Source organism: Lithobates pipiens, unplaced genomic scaffold (genome assembly GCF_037356315.1).
Source record: "Lithobates pipiens isolate NorthernLeopardFrog02 unplaced genomic scaffold, aLitPip1_a1.2 Scaffold_18, whole genome shotgun sequence".
NCBI lineage: Eukaryota > Metazoa > Chordata > Amphibia > Anura > Ranidae > Lithobates > Lithobates pipiens.
The window spans coordinates 130,110,496-130,135,182 of NW_027507758.1; the positions used below are offsets into that span (position 1 = coordinate 130,110,496).

A 24,687-nucleotide genomic window follows, 5' to 3' on the forward strand; every position below is an offset into this window, starting at 1 on the left:
GAGTTCACTGGGAATAATTCTCAGAAGTGCTTTCTTGAATGTATAAAAAGCCAGCATGAACAATGCTTTTCCATACATCTGGTGTTTTTTTGATGCATCATAAAAGTATAATTTACCCACATTACATACTTCTACCTAACTCCAAAGTATTTATGTAATTTATACCCAAATTCCAACCCTATTCGCATGTTCCAACAGTTAATAATTCTCAAACCATGCAACATTTCTACAGTCTTTAATAGTCCAGCTTTGGCTATTTTGTGCACACTGTAAAATAAAGTGATTTAAAAGAATTTACAAAAAAAAAAAAAATAACAAACATGTTATACTTACCTCCTCTGTGCAGTTGGATTTGCACAGAGCAGCCCGGATCCTCCTCTTCTCAGGTCCCTCTTCACTGCTCCTGGCCCCTCCCTCCTGTCGAGTACCCCCACAGCAAGGAGCTTGCTATGGGGGCACCTGAGCCAAGTAAAAATTCCCTGTGTACATTCAGACACTGAGCCCTGAACCGGCCCCATCCCCTCTCTCCCCCAATTGGCTAAATTACTTTGATTGACAGCCGCGGGAGCCAATGGTGCTGCTGCTGTGTCTTAGCCAATCAAGAGGAGAGTCCCGGATGACTAAGACACTTGTGGACATCGCTGGAGAGAGATGGGGCTCAGGTAAGTAATTAGGAGGTGCTGGGGAGTTTGCTACACACAGAAGCTTTTATCCTAATGCATAGAATGGATTAGGATAAAAAAAACTTCTGCCTTTACAACTCCTTTATGATTTCCACTTTAGCAAGAAGGCAGAGAGCCTGGTATGGCATTCTGCTACTGTAGTTCACCCTCTTCAAAGTTCAATAAATTGGTAATTTGAGCAGTTGTGAACTTCCTTTCAGCTGGAAGTTGTCTGGCTATTCAAAGAGTGCATATGTGTAGTTATGCAACATGGGCATGGTAATACATGGTTATCTCCAATAAAAAAAAGGAACACGCGGCTAAGCAGTGATTTGCAACATGTCAGGAATTTCTCTGTGAGATATTAAAGCGGAGTTCCACCCAAAAGTGGAACCTGCGCTTATCTGCTTCCTTCCCCCGTCCAGCGCCACATGGGGGGGGGGGGGGGGAGAACAGAGGTAGCCCTTCCCCACTTCCAGGAGACTTCGCTGCAGCGCCGTCCCTCAAAGGTTCGGGCCCCCTCCATTGGGCCAGTAAGAAAGTGGCGCAAGCTTTGCGCATGCGCAGTAGGGAGGCTTCACCGCCGGGTTCCCTTAGTACGAATGGCAGCGGCAGCACCCGAGAGCTGACCCGAAAATGGGGTGCCGACATCGCAGGAACCCTGGACAGCCAAGTGTCCTAATATTAAAAGTCAGTAGCTACAGTATTTGGGGGACATGGGGACGGAACTCCTTTTTATGTTGCAATGATTTTTATTAAAGTTTTCATATAACCATAACAAAGATCTCGACATTACATTGAGCATTGCACAGCGGCCCTAGTACATTATACAAATAAAATATACAAGGAGTCTACTTCTTGCATTTTCAAAACCAAAAAAGGTATACTGATATAGACTGTACCTTTTTGTTCTAGTGCTTGTGGTGTATAGATCATATCCTACTGTGGTTCTTACATCGTAATCAGCATATCATAGCCTATGGCCATGTGCATGCTCTATAACATGGGCCTTGGCATACAGCCCACCTCCCAGGAAACACCAGCTTCCTCCTCAGCTATTGGGGGGGGGTCTGCCTACCCATGTATCAGGGGGGCCCCCTCCAGACCACATAAAAAGGGAGTAAATCTCAAAAGAAATGAAAGGGGGGAGGGTTCAGAGTTAGTGGGGGGGTCAGGGGGCTTCACGCTCTGGACCAGTCCTTCAAAAAGGGTCCTGGTTTGTGATTGTCCGGGGGTCATTTTTTGGGTAGCTGATCCATGGATCCCATACTTTATTAAACAATTTCATTTTGTCCTGCACTATTGTCGTTAGTCTTTCATTTAGCTATGACATTTTGTGTTTAAGTTGGTCAAATGGGAAGGCTGCAGACCTGCAGTTTCTTGTTATTGTGACTTTAGCTGATATAAACATAAATGTAAGAAGCCTTCTTTGATGTTTTGAGGCCTCAGCTACCCTGCCGCCCAGGAGTTCGTGGTTCGTGGACTTCGCCAGGTTAATCTGGGTGAGGGTATATATGAAGTTGTAGACCCTGATCCAAAACCTTCTGACCTTGGGGCATGTCCACCATATATGATATGCCATTCCCATCTGGCCACATCCCCGAAAGCACTCCAGGGCGGATCCGGGCACAAAAGTGGCCAGTACCATATACCATCTTAATAGAACCTTATAGTTAGCCTCTATAATGGAGGTATTGGTGAGTGATCGAGAAGCTGACATTATAATGGAGTGCCAGTCTTCAGGATCCAAATTTTCTTGAAGATCTCGTTCCCATAGCATCATGTAGTTCAGTTTTGTCGCGATATATGCCAATATTGTATATATATATAGCAGATATATGACCCCTGAGTTTATCATATTGTCTACACATATGTTCCATGGGAGTCATTGTTGCTAAATCACCTTTACGAGATAGGGTTTGTATATAATGGTGGATTTGGGTGAGCCTATAATGTTCTGTATTGGTCATTTGGTATTTTTCTATTGGGGTTCTCTCGGTCAGCATACCCTTGTGATCACAGAGGTCTGTCCATATTAGGCCATTGTTGGTCCACCATTCGAATGCAGGGGGATGAGGTCTCTATTTCTCAATAGAGGTGCTAGCCATCGGGCTAAATCTTCTGTTAGTCTTTTGAACAGAGCAGGATAGTTTTTATTATATATAAAGTTTATATAAATGAGGTCAGCTTTATTCCTAAGTATGAAAGCGTTTCCGGCTACTATATAAATTGGTGGGATTGTTCGAGTGCTATCTGGGTGGACCTCTGCAAAGAAAGGTTCAGTGCCCTAGATTTACTACGATTAATTTTAAGGCCTGAGATTTCTGAAAATGGTTGTAGAACGGCATATAGATTGGGGAGGGAGGTGATAGTTGATGAGAGGGCCAGCAGGAGGTCATCAGCGGAAAGTAAACACTTGTGCTCCCTGTCGCCACACATAATGCCCTTGACATCTGAACAGGTTTGGATCTTAATAGCCAATGGCTCTATTGCTAGGGCAAATAACAGCGGGGACAATGGACAACTCTGCCTAGTTCCCCTCCCAATATCAAAGGATTGGGATAGGTATCCTCTGACCATTAAGGATGCTGCGGGAGTTTCAGACAGCGTTTAAAGGAGGGCCAGAAAGCGTTCGCCAAACCCAAAATGACGTAGCATGTCAAATAAGTATTCCCAAGATAGGGAGTCAAATGCCTTCTGGGTGTCCAACGAAAGCAGCATGCCCTGTCTATGTCCCGTACTATCCCAATCAGATTGGATTGCCGAAATTAAATTTATAATCCTGCGGGTCTGGTCCGATGCTTGACAGTTTGGGACAAAGCCTGCCTGGTCTGGGTGAATATATTTTGAGAGGAAAGAATTTAATCTAAGGGCTAAAACTTTAGTCATCATTTTAGATGCATGTTGATCAGGGAGATTGGGCGGTAATTAGCGCAATCCCCATGATCCTTTCCCAGTTTTGGAGATATGCTGCGCTCTTGTGTTTAGGGATTTTGTTACCCCGTCTCATGTCATTAAAATAAGAACACAAATGGGGGCCTAGAATTTCTTGATATTTTCTATAATAATGACCTGAGAATCCGTCTGGACCTGGGGCTTTAGAAGGATGTATAGTTTTGATAGCCATCCTGATCTCTAGATCTGTGAATTCTTTGTCCGTCAGTTCTGTATGGGCTTGTGTGAGCTGGGGTAACAGAACGTCTTGAAATAACGTTGCTGCCTTGGATTGTGAATATTTATTTGGTGGGCTATACAGTTTAACATAGAATTTGTGAAATTCCCAGAGGATCAGTTCAGGATTCTGAGTGGGGTGCCCAGTTGATAGTCACAACTTAGGTAAAGTTGGTGTATATGTTTGGGGTACTAACTTTCTAGCCAGCATTGTGGTTAGTTTATCCCTCATTATATAGTATTTGTGTTTGGACCAGCGAATGTGTTTCTCCGCTTCAGTAGTCAAGCTTAAGTTTATTGCTAGTCTCGCTTAATCTATCTTATGTCTTATATCTACCTGGGGGTTTGTATGTTGTTCATTAGTTTGTCTAAGTTTGCACTTTTTCGCTCTAGCTGCTATTTGGGTTAAACTACCCCATATAGCAGATTTATGGGCTACCAAATTTATCGCGGGGGACGTTTCTGATGACTTATTGGTTCGAAAATAGTCCTGTAATTCTTTCTCAATTTCGGTGTAAAGTGTGGGGTCATTCAGTAGGCTTGCATTAAGTCTCCATGGAGAGGGACAAGGTTTGGTCCAGAGTCCCGCTGTGGATATTTTGATCGGGGAGTGATCAGACCCAGGGGATGGACATAATTTTAACCAATGCAATGTATGGGAGTATGTACCAAGAGGTAAACTAGCCGAGAATAGGTGCGGTGTACCGGTAAAAAGTGGGTATAATCCCTGACTGCGTTTTTTTTCTCTTCAGGCATCTATCAAGTTATAGAAATGGAGAATACGTGCTACCTTACTGCTACCAGTTGGTGGTTGTTTAAGAATCATTTTGGTGGGGTTCGATGTGTCCATAATACTGTCTAATGGTATGTTGCTATCTCCCTCTATGATCACCTGTCCCTGTACTCTGGGCATCAATATCCTAAGCATTTTGCCAAAAAATTCTGTCTAGAATTGGGGGCATAATATGGTCATGAAGTCATCCAACCGCCATAATGTATCGGCCGTCTTTATCTTTAACTACAGTAACTGGCGTAAAGGGGATCCGCATTGAAAAGCAGATCGGCACGCCACCTTTTTTTTTCCCGTCCAATGTAATATTGTGGATATTTTCTATTCAGATATCAGGGGGGGGGGGGGGGGGGGGATGTTTTACAGAAATGGTTTTCTTGCAGTAGGAGTACATCGGCTTTTTGAGCATGATAGTATTGAAAAGCTTTGGCTCTTTTAGTTGGGGAGTTAAACCCATGAACAGAACTCCTGCTCCTTTAAAGCATGTTATATGTCCTGTGTCATTTGACACTCTGTAACACCTAAAAAACCTGGCTGATCTTGCCAGTTTCTCCCTACCGCTCTGTAAACTGACCACGTTGTATCATGGCTGCTAAGCCCTGACACTGTGGTCAGTTTACCTGCCTCCATGCCTGCTATCTGCTCTTCTCTCTACTCCTGTGTCCTCCTCCCCCTCCCCGTCTGTGTGTGAACCACCCCTCCTCCTGCTGATCTCATAAAACTAACCTGTATACACAATCAGCACTGCCTCCTATTGCAGTGTCCCCCTCTGTGAATGATTTATAAATATAAAATGCTGTAAATACCTAATTTAAGAGCAGAAATTGTGATCACATGACCACCCAGCTCTCTCCTCCTCCCCTCCAGACTGACATGAGCAGGGGAATCTCAGCCCTGCCCGCTGCATCTCTCAGAGGAGGAGAGGAGAATGCTGGGCAGTCATGTGATCGCAATCTCGGCTTTGAAATTAGGTATTTGCAGCATTTATTTTTTATAAAAATCACACAGAGAGGGATACTACAATAGGAGGCAATACTGATGGTGTATACAAGTTAGAGTGGCCTAACAACCACTTTAAGTGCTTTAAAAGCTATGACCCACTCATTATATCTCTGCCTCTAAGCCCTGCTGCTTCTTTCATAAATATCAGACTGTTTATGAACACCTATGACTGCGAATCCCCAAATCTGCCTAATGGTTTAAAGGTTAAAATACTAACAAAATGCTTCACGGCACAATAGGGGAACACAACAGACCTCTGGAATATAAGCCCTGGCCATTAGGAAAATGGAAACTAAGCTTAACTAACAGTAGAAGGGTAATGCTCCTCTCCTTGTAGGCTACACCCCTCCCCAATGCATGACAGTGTTCAAAGTTATTCTTGTGACTTAGGAGGGCTTAGGTCTTTTTTCTGGTTTCAAGTAAGAGGTTCTTTTTCCCTTCTTCTACCTTTCAGTGAGACATTATTTTCCTTCTTATATGGCCTGGCTCCCAGCAGTGTCACATCATGACCCAAACTTGGAGATCCACTGCCAGAGATACCTCAAGCAAACAATTTGATTTCTACTAGATTTGAAGAAAAAAGATTGAGATATTTTGCATCTTCTGTATTTTACAATAAAAGGTTTTCCTTGGCAGGTTAAACTGATTGCAAACCTTTACATTAAAAAAAACATTTCATACTTACCTGCGCTGTGCAATGGTTTTGCCCAGAGCAGCCCCAATCCTAATCGGCTCTGTGTGACACACACACACACAGTGAGGCTCGGCCCTACCCTACGCTCCCTCCTCTCTGGCTGTGATTGACAGCAGTGGGAGTTAATGGCTCACACTGCTAAGTTTCAGCCAATGAGGAGAGAGAGCTGGGGGAGCCATTGCTCTCGTGCACATCTCTGGATCGAGATTGGGTTCAGGCTGGGAACTGCATACTGAAGGTTTTTACCTTAACGCAGAGAATGCATTAAGACCCCTGTCACACTTCGCCGCCCGTAGCGCTGGCGGTAAAATGCCTCTATTTTTAGCATTTTACCATCAGATTTGTGGCGCATTCCGTCACTAGCGGGGAGCTTTTAACCCCCACTAGCGGCCAAGAAAAGGTTAAACCACCCGCAATATCTGCGTTTTTCCGGCGGGTTAGCCACGTTGCCCCATTGATTTCAATGGGGAGCAGCGTTGGAGGAACGGTAAACACACCGCTCCAAAGAAGCTGCTGGTAGGACTTTTCCTGAAGTCCTGCCAGCGCACCGCTCCGGTGTGAAAGCCATCGGGCTTTCTCACTGGAGACAACTGTGCAGCTGTTTGAGGGCGGATTGCAGGCCCTATTTTTAACGCTATAGCGCTTGCAAAACGCCCTCGGTGAAAAAGGGGTCCAAAGCAAAAAACTTTCAGCCTTCAGAACCACTTTAAACTAAGTTAGGGTGCCCAGGTACTGACTACACTAGAGCTCCATGTGAGTGCTTATTAAGTCCCATGAGCAAACTACCGCAAAATGCAAACATATCAGGGTATATAATAGCGTATTGCCATTTGACAGGTCACATGTGCACAAAGTGTAAAGAGATGCTCACGTCAGATATATTGTTAGTGTAAAGTTATTTAATAATAAATTATGGAACCAGAACTGTTTTGGCCTAAAAATGAAACATTGGGTTTGATACCATGATTTGTGTGCAGATTTCATCAAGCAAAAAATATAGTTTTTTAAAATATACAAAAATGTGTATAAAATTATTTTAAAGCGGGAGTCCACCGGGACTCCGCGTTTTTTTTTTTTTTTAAAAGCCAGCAGCTACAAATACGGCAGCTGCTGACTTTTAAATAGTGACACTTACCTGTCCAGCGCGCCCGCGATGTCGGCACCCGAAGCCGATCGCTCGCTCGTCTGGCGGGTCCTGCCGCCGCCATCTTGGGTATGGGAATCAGGAAATGGAGCCTTTCGGCTTCATTTCCCGGTTCCCTACTGCGCATGCGCGAGCCGCGCGGCGCAATCCGGACGGTCCCCGCTGCCTCTGGGAGCTGTGTGTTTCCCAGCAGGCAGTGGGGCACTTGCTGAAGGGGGCGGGCGCTTGAGGAAAGGGGCGTAACGTACGCCCCTTTCCGCAGAGAGCTATCCCGGAAGTGGGTGCAATTACCTGGATTATCCAGGTAACTGCACCCCCTCCCCCCTGAAAGGTGCCGATTGTGGCGCCGGAGGGGGGGGGGATTCCGATGAGCGGAGGTCCATTTTAGGGTGGACCTCCGCTTTAAGGAGAAGTCCAGTCAAAGCTCGTTTGGCTGTACTTCTGCTATGAGTCATAGGAGTGCAGTTCGGTTTGCACCTGTGACCCGTTTTCAGCAGACAGCGGGCTGAATTCTGCCGACGTCACAGATGTCAGTCCAGGCAACGCGTCATTGTGACAATAAAGTCTGGATCCACCAGGTGCCTGGACGGACACCGGGGCTCAGCCTCTCAGCGAGCCGCTGAGAGACTAAGCTGGCCGCCCCTGCCCCCTCCAAGGCCCAGCGCTCCAATGAAGGAGGAGAGGGCAGAGCAGAGAGTGGTGACTGACAGTCTACAGCTCTGTTTACGGAGCTCTGAAATCTGAGCGATCAGCAGTGTTTGATCGCGCGGTTCTCAGTGCAGAGACTTTGGGAGACATGGGTCTGATTCTGCATCCACCTAGGTAAGTATGAATCTGAAAAAAATAAAAATTCTTTACTTCTCTTTTAAGAAGCCCAGTAAGGAAAAAAGCATTTAGCAGGATAAATCTGCTTGCTTAGTTTCCACTTACAGATTTAGTCTGGGGAAAGTTTCCTTCACAGGCTTGTTTGGAGAGGTCTTGGCGTCCAATGAGAAGGCAGACTGACTTTGGCCAATCAGAAGCAGGATGTTGCCGGCACTGGTAGATGGCATGTCTAATAGGAAGAGCCACTCCGAAAGGCAGAGATTCTAAATCTTGTAAGGAAAATCCTAAACGACAAGGAAAACAGAAGTATCATAAGCAAAACTCCTGACTAAATGCGTTTTACAAATATTTTTCTGTCTGGTCAAACTATACAAGGCAGCTTTAACAGTCTTGCAATCACAGACATTAAAGTTGAACTTTAGCCAGAAATTTAAGTCCTGATAGATCACTTCATGTTGGCCCCCTTTTGTAGGTGTAGCTAAGTAAAACATTAAAGGCTATGTTCACCTTAAAAAAAAAAAAAATAATTATAAATGCACATATGTTTGCAGGTAAAAAAAAAATATAGAGATGTGAAAATGTGGAATAGACTTCTGCGAAGTCTGGTTCTGTTAAAGATGTAATGTAATGGTAAAGAACATTATTTGTTATCAAAACTATTATGGGTAAAGTTCTAGTAGCATATTTGAAACTATGTGTCGCTAGGTGTGATGGCCCCTAAAAATATACAATAACCATGCACCGCAACTAGCGAAGTAAAGTATCCATAGGTAAGGGTGTCACCATCCTTTCACCTGGGGCTCATCATGTTTCGTGCAGTATCGCTTCTTCAGGAGCAGATGGCGCAATAGTAGAGGTAATAAATGCTACAAGGACATTGGTTGGAAAGGGGGATTTATATCATCCACACAGCACACGTTAGGCAAGTGTGAAAGATCCATATTGCATCAACAGGTACACTCAGGTTACATATATGGTTATAACTTATAAGCCTCAGCGTAAGCAAAGGAGAACCCCTCTTAAATGCAGCAAACGTTCGACCATGAAGCTAGCACTTCTCATATCAACAACACTTTTGTGCACCACCTGGATTAATCATACATACTTCCAAGTGGTGTTGATATGTAAGAAGTGCTAGCTACATGGAAAAATGTTTGCTGCATTTGGAACTGCATTTTTGAATTTAGAACTTTGTGGATCGTTCGCACCATATTCGTATGGCGTGAACGGCCCACAACGCACTACGCTATCGCAGTGCATTGCTGGCTCATGATTGGCCAAGCATTCACTGTGACCCCGCATGCTTGGCCAATCACAGCGCCGGCAGTGAGGAGAACCATAATTGGCCACAGGCAGGATGCCTGTGGCAAATTATAGCTCAGGGGAGTTTAGTACAAGCCCCACACTATATAAGGCCGCTAGCGCGGCGGCCTTGTGTGGGGTGTTCGCGTGCAGGGAAAGCGCAAGATAGGCGGGGACAGTATTTTTTCTTGGGAACCTAGCGATGTCAAAGTGGGTGTTGTGTGCCTCCTGCACAGTATACACCTGAAGCTACCCCTTATTGCTGATGTTGTTCTGTTTCTGTAATACAGGCATACTATAGACACCCCCCAGGCATGATATTTAAAGGAATATTTTATTTTTTTCTTCACTTTAATCGCCATTAAAATCAGTGCTCCCGAAAAAATTGTCATTTAAAAAAAAAAATTTGCACTGATCCATGTCCCCTGGGGCAGGAGCCGGGTCCCCAAACCCTTTATAGGACAATATCTTGCATATTAGCCTTTAAAATTAGCACTTTGGATTTCGAACATTCGAGCCCCATAGACTTTAATAGGGTTCTAAAGTTCGTACAAATTTTAGGTCTGTTCGAAGGTTCCGGCGCGAACTGAATCGGGGGTGGGGGCGGTGTTTGGGCTCATGGGGTGGTGTTTTTAAGGTCATGTCACTACGTAACTTTAAAAGAATCCAAAAAACACTGTTTTGCTTTTAAGGGGCTTCGGTAGTGCTGCCCATTCATTTCTATGGGTAAGGGTGTTTTTGGAACGCTTTTTACAGCACTCTAATCCCTCCCAAAGATTCTGCTTGCAGTACTTTTTCTACCATCTTGCAAGCGCAACGCATGAGTGTGAAACCAAATGAATGGGAGGCAGTTTTCAGGCACTTTTCAGAGGCTATTTCTAGTGCTAAAATGCAAAGATTTTTCACTTGTTTATCATCTGAAACCATACATGTCCCCTACCTGAATAGCAACTTGACTAAAATCATGTAAAATTATGGAAAACTTAGGAAAGCAAAAACACATACCTATCTCACTCATCCAAACAACCAGCTTTTCAGAAAGATCAGAAACCACTGGGTTGAGTTTTATGCTACATCTGAAAAGAAAATGTAAAGGGAAGAAAATATGAGTAAATCCAAATCATAATCAACATAAATAATGTATTATACTATTGTATTTTTCAAACCTTCTGACATCCTCTTGCTGCTGCTTTCTCTGTCCTGAAAATAGAAACAAGTCAAAAAAAGCATATTGATGATGAGGTTTACCATACTTCGACTTACGGCCCAAGCAAAAATATTTTATTTGGATAGAGTGGGGAAGAGTTTGATCATTTATGAAGCATTGAATCTGTTTTTTTTCCCCAATTAAAGAATTTTCTCCTTACTTTGCGCACTGTGCAATTCCTGTCACCAAGTACAACCTTCAAGGAGACAAGACCTGCAATAAAATACTGACATCACTGTCTATATCGCCATTTGGAAGATGGATTTCCCTCACTTCCTGTTCGGTCTACCAAATGAACAGGAAATGACCCAAAATGGGGCACAGAAATGAATTTGTAAACCGTTCCACTCTCCAAAAAAAAATAAAAAATTTTGCGCTTTAACCACTTGCCTACAGGGCACTTTTACCCCCTTCATGCCCAGGCCAATTTTCAGATTTCAGTGCTGTCACACTTTGAATGACAATTGTGTGGTCATACAACGATGTACCCAAATCTATTTTTTTTATAATTTTCTTCAGACAAATAGAGTTTTTGTTGGTATTTAAGACCGAGAATTAAAAAAAAAAAATAATGCTTGGAGGCGATTATAGCCACATTAGTGCACTTGCGACAGACAATTGAATACTGTCCGTGATACTTTTTCTATCTGCACTAACATACAATTTTCTGAGGACAAGCTTTCGGGGTATGTCCTCTTCTTCAAGGTCCCAGCAGTACTGATTCACTGAATGTGAATCAGTACTGCTGGGAACTTGAAGAAGAGGACATACACCGAAAGCTTGTCCTGAAAAATTGCATGTTAGTGCAAATAGAAAAAGTATTACAGACAGTAATTCATGGTCTCTGGAAAAAAAAGAGAAAAAACTTTTTTTACTTTCTGTCATAAAATGTTGTCCTTCACTGATGTGTGCTGATGAGTACACACTGATGAGGCACCAATATGCAGCACTGATGAGCACACTGATAGGCGGCACTGATGGGCATAGTCATGGTTTGATTATAAATGCAATTTACTTACCTGCTGTTATTTTAGAAAGGTATTTTGAGGTCTCATTTGACACTGCATTCTCATCCCCACGTATGTACAAAGCAACACTCTGCAAAACAAGACAGGAAGCGCCTAAATATACACACATAAAACTATAACCGTACGGAAAGAGATGTCAAAGGTCAAAAGGCAAAGCATTACTTCAAGCAGAAAAAAATGGCAGCAGATGACATAAACCAGCTGAGACATCCCAGAAAAACAATTTTTTTATAAAGTCGGTAGGAGGAAGAATTTGTTTCGATATCAGCTTCCTGTAAACCCAAATATAGCAGAACTGAGGAAAGGCAGTGCTAAGTAACACTCAGCGTTCTAATGCATTTCCTACTGGTTTTTATCAAATAAGTGGAATTACCTCATGGGGTTACAACTGTTCCAATCACATTCTGGGGCGGGTAAAAGACCAGGCTGTATTGCTCACCTGAAGTATAGTCTGAAGCGAGGTCTCAGAAGCACACGACTATGCTGCCTGTCAGGGATCCTAGTAGAGGTTTTTAAATTATGACTACCGGTCATAGCAAGATTAGAAGGTTGAATAGCAAGAGGGCCTTGGCGTTATTAAATGGTGAAGTCTAAAGGAGGGTATCAAATTTCAGTTGGGTTGAAACTGATATATATAAAATTCTGGGCAAGCTGCTAAATACAATGATGAAACAAAAGTATGTGTAGAGTTTTATCTAACAGAAGACTTTCCATTTGTCCAGCGAATTGTGTAAATTAGCATTTTTCAAACTCTACAGTCAGTAAAATCCTTTTACAAACCTGCTTTCCAGACCACCCTCTCCCCCACACCCCCGCCCCCCCCCCCCCCCCCCCATTTGGAAAAGAGTGTCAATGCAGAATCACTGTCCAGAGAAAAGCCTGAAGCATAAAGGAGAAGCAGAATGCCAAACTAGAAAGTAAAAACAAATGCATGTAAAGCTCCGTGTAAAGATTGGCTGAACAGAATTACAAATCATTTGGCAGGTAAAATTGTATTTTGTGTATTTAGCTTCTTGCTGGGCTCTCAGCAACTCTCTTCTCTGTGCTCAGGCTGTTCAGCTGTCGGATAATTGTCAGCATTCATGGTTTCCACAGAGGCTCCCCTGGTGGCCTTATCCTGCTCATTAGTCCCGCCTACAGCAAGCCATTTTTGGCTATTTAAACTGCCTTGTTCATTCCTTTCATGCCTTCACCTTGGTCAACATATCTGGAGATTATCTGCTGTGTTTCTGTGAAAGACTTTGCCCGGCTGAGATCCCTTCCGGTTCCTGATCCTGTTCCTCTGCCTCCGACTACACTGATCTCCGGCTTCCCAATTACTGACTTCTGACTACACACATTGGCTTACGATCCTGGCTTACGTTTTGGCTACATTTACTGATCTGTACCATTTTTACCATTACATTAAAAGGTGTGATTTTTACTACATCTTCTGTCTGAGTCATGGTTACTGACACTTGGCTAGCGGTATGCTTTAATTTCATGGGGGAAGGGTCTTACAGGAATTTAATGGTAGAATAAAGTAATCCTTCATGTATAGAAGGAGAACTATTTTCATATACAAAGAACTGACAAAAAAATAGGCATCTACTATTGCCTGTGTTATTGATACTTGAGGATTCAAAGTGAAATAACGCAATGCATTACCAGTGCTACAAGCCTGCTTCTCTCACAGATTCCAGGTAGATATGGGTAGGCAGCGACCTCTTCACCTTTCACACAGGAGCTCAACCAGTGATAGATGCTTGGTGGCTCAGCAGTAAAAAATGAAGGATAACTCATTAAACCAATCTCAGCTGCAAGGGAAATATGAGAAAAAGAACAAACGTATAAATGTTAATGCACGTTACAAAATTTTTTAAGCCTTCTTGGACAATGTCAACCTGCACATTCTTTTTTTGGGATGGTTTTACAAGCATCATCCAATAGCCATAAAACTTGACAACTGAAAAAGCATTGCTTATTTGATGAACAAAGCCCTGGCTGCCAGCGGAGTATTGTTATATCCAGATCTAAATCTAGAACTACACCAGTAACCCAAACAGCTGATAAGTCACTAAAGTCACTCAACTTCTATTCATGACTATGTAGGGGGTACCATGTAGGAGGTACTATGTAGGGGGCACCATACCTGTATGAACATCTGTCAAAAGACATGCTTCCTCGAAAGAGCCAAGAATGCACAGGTTATCTGGGAATTAGGATTTTCCCTGCTCCATCTAACTATTGTGCTTTAAACTTAGTCCCCTTGTTACAAAATATGAAAAACAAATTGGGCCAATCTCCCCTGGTGACACGAATGAATCTTTTCAAAATTATACTGTTGCCTATTTTCTTATATGTGCTCAGACACTCACCTGTCTGGATCCCTAAGAAGTACTTTCAGATTACCAATTCTAGTCTGGCCTCTTTTCTGTGGGGCTCGCAGCCACAGAGGTTTAGATCAGTGCTACAGCAGCGGCCCTGGTTTAGCCTGTCCCGTTTGGCTGCTATGCTGATGCATGCCCATAACTGGCTGATTGCAGATGACTCTAATGCCGCTGTGGTATTGGAGGCATCCTGCATGGGCTGCTACAAGACATTGAGAAACCTTTTCTATCAAGGCTCCACTGCTCCTCTTCCCTTGACAATAGTGATAAAAGCTGTTCTGAGAACTTGGTCGATGGCTCGGGTAGAATAGCGTATTCCCCCTGGGCATATCTCCCAATATACCCTGTTATGGTTTAACCCAATGTTGTCAGAATTCGTCTCCATATCTGATCCACGTTCGGACAGTAAAGAGTATCAAATACCTTGATCAGATGATTTGTACAGAGGGGGAGCTGTAGACCTTTGATAGTTTAAAGCAGCAGTATGAGCTCCCTAATACGTATCTATTTAGCTCAGGCATGCCTTTTGCACCCAATTTGAAACGTAACCAATTACTCTCTATGCATCAGCCCTTGAGACTCTACTCAGAGATGACACTTTAGGAAAGCCCCTATCAAACATCTATAAATAACTACTTCCTTCCATTCATATGGGAATCAAAGCTTTCAGAACCAAATGGCTAGTAGACTTCACAGGGGTGATGAGGACTGGAAAGAAATGTGGGAATGTTCTTTTGCAGTTAGTCTCTGCCAGAGACAGGCTAATACAGTTTAAAAATTCTCCACAGAATCTACCTAACCCCTGTATTCCTACAGACTATATGCTTCTGTCATTGCCGATTGCTGGTGGTGTATGGCAGCCTCAGCAGGCTTCATCCACAGTTTTTGGAGGTGTCCCTTTATTCAAACTTTCTGAATGGCTGTGGTCTCCTTCATTCTTTCAGTGACCACTATTCATGTGTCGTTAATGATGGATGTTTGTCCAATGATTAACAATGATTAACAATGATTGTTAATGATGGATGTTTGCTGGGGCTGATGGACCCTCTGGCCTATCACAAAGCCTCTAGAACCCTTCTCAGGCCATTACTGATTTATGCCAGGAAGGCTTTTGTGCTTAAATGGAAATCCCCAGCTACCCTCACTCTCAACATTTGGAAAAGTTAGTCAGTCAATTTGTCATTGTATAAGGCCACTTATTTGTCAAGGGAATGTCACAAAAAATGTAATAGAGTGTGGGATATTTGGGTTGTCACTCCTTTCACTACTGCAGACACCGACTTTAAAATTACCATAACTTCTACACATTACTTTGGTGTTTGGGGTGAAGCTTGGAGAGTACCTCCTCTATCATATCCTTTGTTAGGTTTGACCCTGACTTCTCTGAGCCATAGTATACTTTGAAGGCTCCTATGTGGTTGATGAGCATACTATTGTTTAGTTGGTAGCTACAGTATATACCTTGTATGATTTACCTATGTACAGTACTGAGCCTGGGAACACCCACTAGGTTCCGTTTTATATTCAAATTTTTCAAAATGAAGAATGTGCAGGTTGACGTTAACATGTTTTGAGGAATGTTTCTATTTTAACAGATGTGAAAATATTCATGTGCTGCCAATCTCACCTAAAACTAAACTATTGAAAATCCACTAATAAATCCCCTACCAAATGCAGTAATCATGAGCATAAAAAAATAACTACCAAGGCTGGCGGGTGCAGCATTATTCCCTATCATTAAATAATACATCTCACAGTAAATGAATAAGTAAACAAAAATAAAAATAGATATAAAGTAATCCAAATAAATGGAATTTAATCCAAAAGCCCAGTGCTGTAAAAATGACTTTCTACACGTGAACAATAAATTATGTTTAAAATACCAAGAATTTCATTTGCACGAGGACATATATAAATATGAAAATAAATATAAAGTACAGCTAAATAGATAGAATTGAAGCCAAATATGCACAATAAATATCTTTAAAATACCAGGTAATTTATTAACATGATGACACAAAAAAATACATCTACAGTGCATCCAAATTAATTATAAAGTCAAGCCCATAATCCCAATGCTTCAAAATTGATTTCTACACGTGTCTAATAAATTATATTGAAATACTCAATAAATTATAGTGAAAGTGACTGAACCAACAATCCTGGTGCTGTCTAACAGTCCCAACATGCAATAGCACACCTTTTTGAATATATCTTAAAACACAAGTGCCACACTTGATTTTCCTCCTTGTCACAGTGCTCCATCGGTGTGTGAATTCACCTCTCAATTGAAGGTTTAGACCCAGTAACTGAGGCCTAAATGCACTTAAAATGCTCCCCCTTGGGACTTGACCTTCTCCCAGGTCCTTATATGGGCAGATTCCTTTAAGAGGCTCCCTATTTGCCATGAATTTGTGGTGTTACTCAAAAGAACATAAAAAAAAAAAAAAAAAAAAAAGAGTACACACAGCGCGATACCATTTAAAGGGTTAAAAATGTAGAATATGCACTCACATCACAATAGGACACTGAATAAGTGTCTAATCGCACATCATGTATACACTGCGGCTTCTTCTCACTGATCTTTCGGTCTCCACCGAAACCATAAGTGATGTCACCCATCTCCTTCCAACATGTTGCATCACTAATCACGTGAGTTCCTCAAGTATACCATTGTTGTGGCCCACATGGCATGTGAGGCTCTCTATCACTCGGGATAAAGCATTATTATTGGGATCCTCCTGTTGATTTTATGGACTCTACCTACCCTTGCGGTTTTGTCCTAGGACAATTTTTTTGGGGAGTATTGTTGATGATGTGAATTGCCTTTTTAATGATGTAAATCATTCTATCTGGTCTTGTATATTGAGGTTTGCCCCACATTTCCAGTGTTGTCAATCTGTTGGTTTTTAGTAATTGGGCCAGATCCTATTGTTAGCTGAAGGTTGGGATCCTGAGGCAGTGATAAGATTGTGAAACGTGTAGATCCATCATGCCTATTTGAAATCTTTTCTTCAGTTTACTGTAAGACACTGTTATGGTGAACAAGAAATAATTTGTGCTTGTAATGCGCATTTTAAATAGTTTTAAGTGCTGTAATACAAGTATTTGTATATACTTTTTATATATGCCAAAACGTGTTCCTCCTAAGGAACGTTTAAAGTCCCTATCTACCTCCTCAAGCCCTACTTGATGGAACTTTACGGTAGGAGTGGAATTAGTGGTAAAATAAGTGGGATGGTGCCATAGAAGGATTTTTTGATGATGGTTTAAACCTTGTTGAGAAATAATCTTTTGGAATAGACACAACATTTCAGTATCTGGGACTAGACCTGGATACAGCTCAGGCAAGAATGTTTCTTCTACAGAATAAATTTCAGAAATTCTGGGCTCTGGTTCAAGCTCTCCAGTGCAGAAGTCATCTGCATTAGAGTGACAATTCTGGTGGTAACCTCTTTTGAGACAGTACCATTCACTCTAGACCGCTTCAACGCATTATTCTGTCACTGTAGGACAAGTTGATCCGGCCTCTGGACAGAACTATTTGTCTATCACTGGCACCATGCTGTGCTTGATTAAGGAATCCAGCTCTGGAATTGGGGCAAGACCTTCCTTCCTGTCCCTACACTACAATTGTTCCAGGACCTGTATTGCAAGTCGGGGACAAAAGATGTAGACCTCCTGGTCTCCAGGTTCAACAACAAACTGCGTTAGTCTCAGGGTACAGGGATCCTCTATCAGGACCACTGAATGCTCTGGTGGCTTTGTGGTATCGGTACATTCTGATCTTTTTTAGCTCTTCCTTGTTACTTTGCAGGATTCAACTGAAGGGCATTTCAATGAACCTTACTGCTACTGGCACATATGGAAATGGTATGCCGACATGGTAAGACTCCCAGCAAAACACTCTGTGGGCTTACTGGATAGTCAGACTCTTTTGCCCCAAAAGACTCTCCTGCTTCACACTCACTGATTTAAACCGCAAGGCTGTTGAAGCCCAGGTTTTGATGGCACAGGAAAACCTGTAAATCTTTGATTCCTACAATGCTAAAAGCTAGGACATTTACTTCTCAAAAGTTGAAGGCATATTTCACTTGGTGTGAGTCTAGGGGCTTTCTCCATAGGACAAATTCTATCCTTCCTGCAACTGGGTCTGGACCAGCATCTGGCTCTCAGCACTATCAAGGGTCAGGTGGGTGACCACAGAGTGGTGTTTCTTGTAGCCATTACCTTTGTGAGCTATGTGTCAGAACCCCTTTTATGCATGAAACCCTTTCTAGTTCTGCTTAACAAGGTGGTTTTGAGGCCCTGGAATTCTCTTTCCTAAGGTAGTTTCTGCCGTTCACCTCAACCAGAAGATTGTTCTTCCATCCCTCTGCCTGGCTCCAATTTGTGAAAATAAATTTTCACTTCAGTGTCTGCATGTGGTTCAGGCTCTGATATGATCTTTTAGGAATAGCTTCTTTCAGGAAGACTGGTTCCCTTATTGTAAAGTCAGATAGACTCCATAAAGGGTGTTCTTATGCTTCTCGTTTCACCATCTCCAGGTGGCTCAGACAGATCATCATTCAAGCCTATATTAAGGATCGAGTCCCACCCTTTCCTGTCAAGGCGCACTCTACTAGATTGTGTGTGCTCCTTGGGCTGCAGGCAGTAACCAGTTTTCTGTTGTTTTCTTTGACCTGTTACCAATGGTTTGCTGCGTTGCCCAACCTTTAGTGGGACTGCCTTTGGATTTTCATCCATAGTTTCAGGTCCAAGCCTATATAACTACTACACATTCATTAAAAGTAGACAAACCCCTGAGGGTTTATTCACATCAGTCTGGTCAGCTTCAGTGTGTTAAATGTACATGCGTGATGGTTTGGGCATTGTTAAATGGGCGTGATATAACACTAGAACAGGAGGGAGGTGAATTGTAACACCAATAGGGTCACACCAACATATTTATTTCTATTTTAGGTTATACCCTACATCAGGGTATAAATACAGTGTAGGCAGCTATACTCGCTGAGGGGACCACAGCACTGAATTGATAGACTTCAAAACAATGCAGACTAAAATAAAGACATGACGCCTAAGTGACCTCACATTTTGAAAACAAGTCTATTGTTAATTCAATAATAATTCTACAAGCTTTGTGTTACTTCTGATAAATATACCAAAAGGTCAACACGGGCTCTTGGGATTCTGCAACGAGACTGGAAACATTCTTAACATAAACTGCATGAAGAAATCATTCAGGATTTCTATCTTACATGATTAACCAACAAGAAGTGGAAACAAATAAAACTATATATTAAGTCTAACTAAGATAGACAAAAATAAGTACCAGCATCTACATTTTGTTTTTCCATTCAACTTACCTTGCTCTTTATTTCAATTTGATGTTATTATATTTAAACATTTTAAACAAGTTACAATAAATCATAATTGCAATACAATTTATGTTATTGTGTATATTATAATAGTTGTTATGATTACAGTATAAAAACATTAGAAACAAAAGAAAGATATTGACATAGTATATATAAATGTGTGACATTGAATAATAAAATCAGGAAGTCAATACCAGTGACAAGAACGAACATGTAAATAGATCAGCCCATAGGATGTGGTGCACAAAGGATGGAATTGTTCCATAATAGGGGTATGAAGATTGTGGACTGTGTAGGTATGATGGGAAGGGTGTTTACAGGTAGAGGATAGTGGTAAAGGTGAAAAAAAAAAAAATGAGGCGGGAAAAGGGAGGGAAAGGGAACAGCAGGGAGAGATCACCACTTGGTTGTTGGGGGGGAAGAAGGGGATTGTTAGGAGAAGAGAGAAAAAAAATGGGGTATTCCCTTCCTATCAGCTCATCTCTACCATGCTCATGTCCAAAGCGAGGCAAGAAATGTATTTTGATAGAACATCTTGCAACTTTTGATAATGTCTAAACAATGACTAAGCAGTGCGCATGAATGCTATATCCTTTGGCAGTTAGAAGGAAGTAAATTTTCTATTATGAATCTGGGAGACAAGGAGCCATGTTAATTTTAGCAGAGGAATAAAGCGCTAAGATTTTGCTTATGAAATTATGTCCCAAATCTAATTGGGAAAGCATTTGTTTCAGGAAGAGCTAGCTCACCCTGTTGAAAGAGTTATCTGCATCTACAGATAAAGCGCACATCGATATTCTTGAGATTTGCGCATGTTGTATCAGCAGTAAATTGTCCCCGGCTTCTGAACTAGGTACATGGTGGATAATTTGAGGGAAAACCCTTTATGCTATTCCCACATTTTTTTTTACAAGTTTGTATCTTTGTTGTACCAGTTTATCTGTAAAAAATCTTTGCTGAAATATCATTATTATTCAGCAATTCTGAGATCATTGCGGATATGTCAACTAAGGTTTCTGGTGTTGGGGTTTCCTTATGTTCTATAGCAGTGGTTCTCAACTCTTGACTCTCACCAACATACTGTGCATTCAAACAACACAACTAATTCTAGGCAATAAACCAGAGGAGCAATATTGGAGCTTCAATGTTCATGTTCAATATAGTCATGACATTTATACATAGTTCACAGTCAATCCAAAATATGGGATTACTATGTTCCATTGCTCCTGGGTGAACCCAGTATCCTGTTTTCGTTTAATATGATTTCATAAAAACTGACCATGTTGGTTAAAAATATTGTTGTTAAATATTAGTCTAAGAAAGTGTTGATCTAATGTAGCTTATTAAAAGCCCTCAACCTAACTCAGGACTACCCTATCTATACTCAACGACTACAAAGTGTGCTCCTACACATATCTACAAAAAAGGGGCCATAGATGCATATAGTCCAGTTCAAATGTGCAGTGCGCCCATGTATTCCCACAGCAACATAGCTTCATGTCATGGGCAGGCCTGGACTGAGTGTTGGGCAAGAACCCTATGGGTGATGTCTTAATCAAAGGGGGACTGGGGAAGGCTCCGCAGGCCCGAACTAGCTTTGAAAAGAAGGAAAGGAGGTCAACCTAGCTGGGCTGAACTGTACTGGAGGCCTCCGAGGGTCCTACAGAAATCATACTACGTTAAGTAGTTCAATCCCTTCGTTCAGGCCATGCGGAGCTAAGGACCCCAGAGTGAAAATCCAGAAGTCCCTATCAAACATCTATAAATAACTACTTCCTTCCATTCATACGGGACTCAAAGCTTTCAGGACCAAATGGCTCTTTCAGAACCACCAGGACTACTGAGATTCTGAGTGATCTGCTAGCAACACTTGCAACATTTTTATTTACATTTTTTTGCTTGCAGTCATTTTGCTGACTATGAACTATTATTGAAACATTGATGGACTTTTTTTGTTTCTGATATATGTAACAATTTTTTTTTGGTTTCTTGCATTTGTATTGCGACCAAATATATGAATAGAAATATGCCTATTGAATATGAGAAATATAGAGGTAGAGTGATCCATAGAGGAACGAATTGAGTTTAAATAACATACAGTATTTATGCTTTCGGTTTGAAAGTAATTATATATACTATAAGGTTTCTTACTGTGTGTAGGTTGATATTTACATATATTTAGTTTTGTATTACATTTTAAATCCATAATTATAGTTTTATGGTTATGCTTTGAAAAAAAATAAAGCGCTGCTAGTGCCTTTGGCACCATATTTGAGATTTTTGAGTAATATAGCAGCAGCTATAATTTAACATTTACCGTGAGCGCTGAGGGAGTGGGATTTTTAGTTTTCTAATATCTTGCTCATATTTCTTTTAATTGTTTTCATTTGTGTATTTAATAAACCTGGTTTTATGGCATTGCGCAATGAAGGTTCTCTTTTGTCATTTCCATCCATACATGAGACGTCATTTCAACAGGCTCCCTAGGGGTATCCCCACATGCCTAAATGACCATACTAGCGATAGTTGGTCAACATCCAGGGTGAGTGTACATCTATGTGGGGCACCCAGTCTGAACACCATTGCACAGGAGATGTCAATTTACGCACAAGCACTTTGTTTCATCACCTAATGGGACCTTATTAATTTTTTGTGTGTTCTGCATGTTTACATGAATGCGATCAACCCTAAGCGCAGCAAACTGTTTTTATATTCTCACTTTGCTTCTTTGCCATTTGATGATCAGTTCTTTTATCCAAAGGCGCTAAGGTTTATATTTTTCTAATTCACAAAAACACACTAGAGATTTCTCCGATTGTCCGCAGATGGGACAAACCATGAATATGCTCGGGCAGATCAAAATGTATATAGACAACCTGATTTACAAATTATTTTGCTCACTACGAACCGTAATGGAATGTTTTGTAAATGATTTGAAATTATTTTTGTACCTTTTATTACATACTATATAGATAACAAAATTAAAGCAGACAATGGATTGAAGTCTAAAGCAATATAGGCATGTTCTTTTCCCTCAGTCTTCATAGACTGGCACATACTGTATATTTGGCATTGTAAGTAAGCAGCATATGCTCTATGACAAATGAGAGTGCCATGCAGAACTTACTTGGCTCTACATGACAATTCTGGTTAGAGTTCCTGAGGAAGGCTGGGAAGTCTCTGAAGTAAAAATCCATGTAAGAGTGTAGATTCAAATCTCTAAAAACATCCAGAATAATAAGAACAGCGTGAGAAAGACAGCAGGCACATAAAAGTGTGTTTGATTAAGCAGTATAAAACACTTAAAAACAGCTATATTCGACAAGCTTTTCTACCAATTAGTCCATCTGGGCACAGTAAGCTTCAGACAAGGACTCACTCGGGTATCGCACAGTTTTTCTATAGATAACCAATGAGTTGAATGATATTAACTATTTACTGTATAAATTCTGTATACAGCCATTCTTCCCTGATGATTATGCTTTAGCTCAATATGATAAGCATACAAGTTAAATTTTAATAAGTTCTGTTCACAATTTATGTGGTTATTTTTTTTTCAGACTTTGCATTCATGTCTGTTAATTTGACATTTGTTTTATTCGTATAAAGGATAAAGGCAATGACTAAACAGACCCAGGAAAGAGAAAAGTACAGTGGGTATAGAAAAACAATCACTCCCTTTAAAATAATCACATTTTGTTGCTTTGCAGCCTAAAATAAAGACACACAGTTTTTGTTTTTTCCACCTGGTATTTACACAGTGTAACTTAAAACATCCAAGTGAAACAAATAACACTAACATGTCAAAATTGTTTTTAAAACAATAGAAAAACAGAATCACCGAGTTAGAAAAGGGATCACTCCCTTATGTCAGTATTTTGTTGAACCACATTTTGCTTTAATTGCAGCCTTTAGTCTGTTGGGATATGTCTCTACCAACTTTGCACATCTAGACTTTGCAATATTTGGCCACTCTTCTTTGCAGAACTGCTTAAGTTCAGTTAAACTTGATGTTGACTGTTTGTGGACTGCAGTCTTCAAGTCATTCCACAGATTGTCAATGGAGTTTAAGTCTGGGCTCTGACTAGGCCATGCAAGGACATTCACATTTTTCTCCCTTCAACCAGTGTGTGGTCATTTATGCTGTGTGTTTGAATCATTGTCATGTTTGAAAGTAAACTTTCTTACCATTGACAACTTTCTGGCAGAGGGCAGCAGATCTTCCTCAAAAATTTGACGGTATTTTGTCCCTTTCATTCTTCTTTCTATCCCGACAAGTGCTTCAGTCCCTGCTGCAGAGAAACACCTCCATAACAGGATATTACCACCTCCATGCTTTACCGTAGGAATGGTGTCATTTGGATGGTGAGCTGTATTGGATTTCCGCCAGACATATCCAGGCCAAATAATTCAATTTTAGTCTCATCTGACCATAACACCTTTTTCCATGTGGCCTCAGAATCTTCCAAGGTGTGTTTTGGCAAAGCTCAGTCGTGACTGCATGTGTCCTTTCTAGAGGAGTGGCTTTTTGTTTTTTTGGCAAACCTCCCATACAAGCAACATTTGTGGACAATTTGTCACATTGTCACATGCACACAGTGACCACTCTGTCATAAATTTCTGCAACTACATCAGAGTTGCTGTATGCCTCTTGGTAGCCTCTCTGACCGGTTTCCCCCTGGCACTTTCATCCAGTTTGGAATAACGTCCTGATCCAGGGAGGGTCTGTGTTGTACAAAATATACCACTTCTTAATAATAGATTTCACTGCTTAAAGGCATTGATAAAGCTCTTGAATTTTTAATTTTTTGCATCCATCTCCTGACTTGTGCCTGTCCACAACTTTATCCTGAAGTTTTTTTTGACACTGCCTTGCCGTCCATATTTATTTTTTTTCTTCATTTGTACTACCAGGGACTGAAATGCTCCAGGAAAGCTCTTTTCATGCTAAGCTAATCAAAATGACCACAGCTGATCATCAAATGGCTTTGTGTGCCATTGAGAAGGTTACACCTGATTGAGTTTTCAAGTCATTTTGAGGAGGGGCGTGATCTTTTTTTCCAACTTGGCGATTCTGTTTTTGATTTTTTTTCTGACATGCTTGTGTTATATCTT

At 41.3% G+C, this 24,687-nt stretch overlaps 1 protein-coding gene across 1 annotated transcript in view; it reads right to left on the reverse strand.

Moving 5' to 3' along the window:
* Window positions 1-24,687, reverse strand: part of ANAPC1 (anaphase promoting complex subunit 1) — a 175,766-nt gene that overhangs the window by 91,555 nt on the left and 59,524 nt on the right. The window contains exons 20-25 of the mRNA XM_077486110.1: window positions 22,700-22,791; window positions 13,473-13,621; window positions 11,817-11,895; window positions 10,757-10,790; window positions 10,596-10,666; window positions 8,394-8,572 (exon numbers count right to left, since the gene is read on the reverse strand). Coding sequence (XP_077342236.1) covers window positions 8,394-8,572; window positions 10,596-10,666; window positions 10,757-10,790; window positions 11,817-11,895; window positions 13,473-13,621; window positions 22,700-22,791 — 604 coding nt within the window. The remainder of the gene's footprint in view (window positions 1-8,393; window positions 8,573-10,595; window positions 10,667-10,756; window positions 10,791-11,816; window positions 11,896-13,472; window positions 13,622-22,699; window positions 22,792-24,687) is intronic.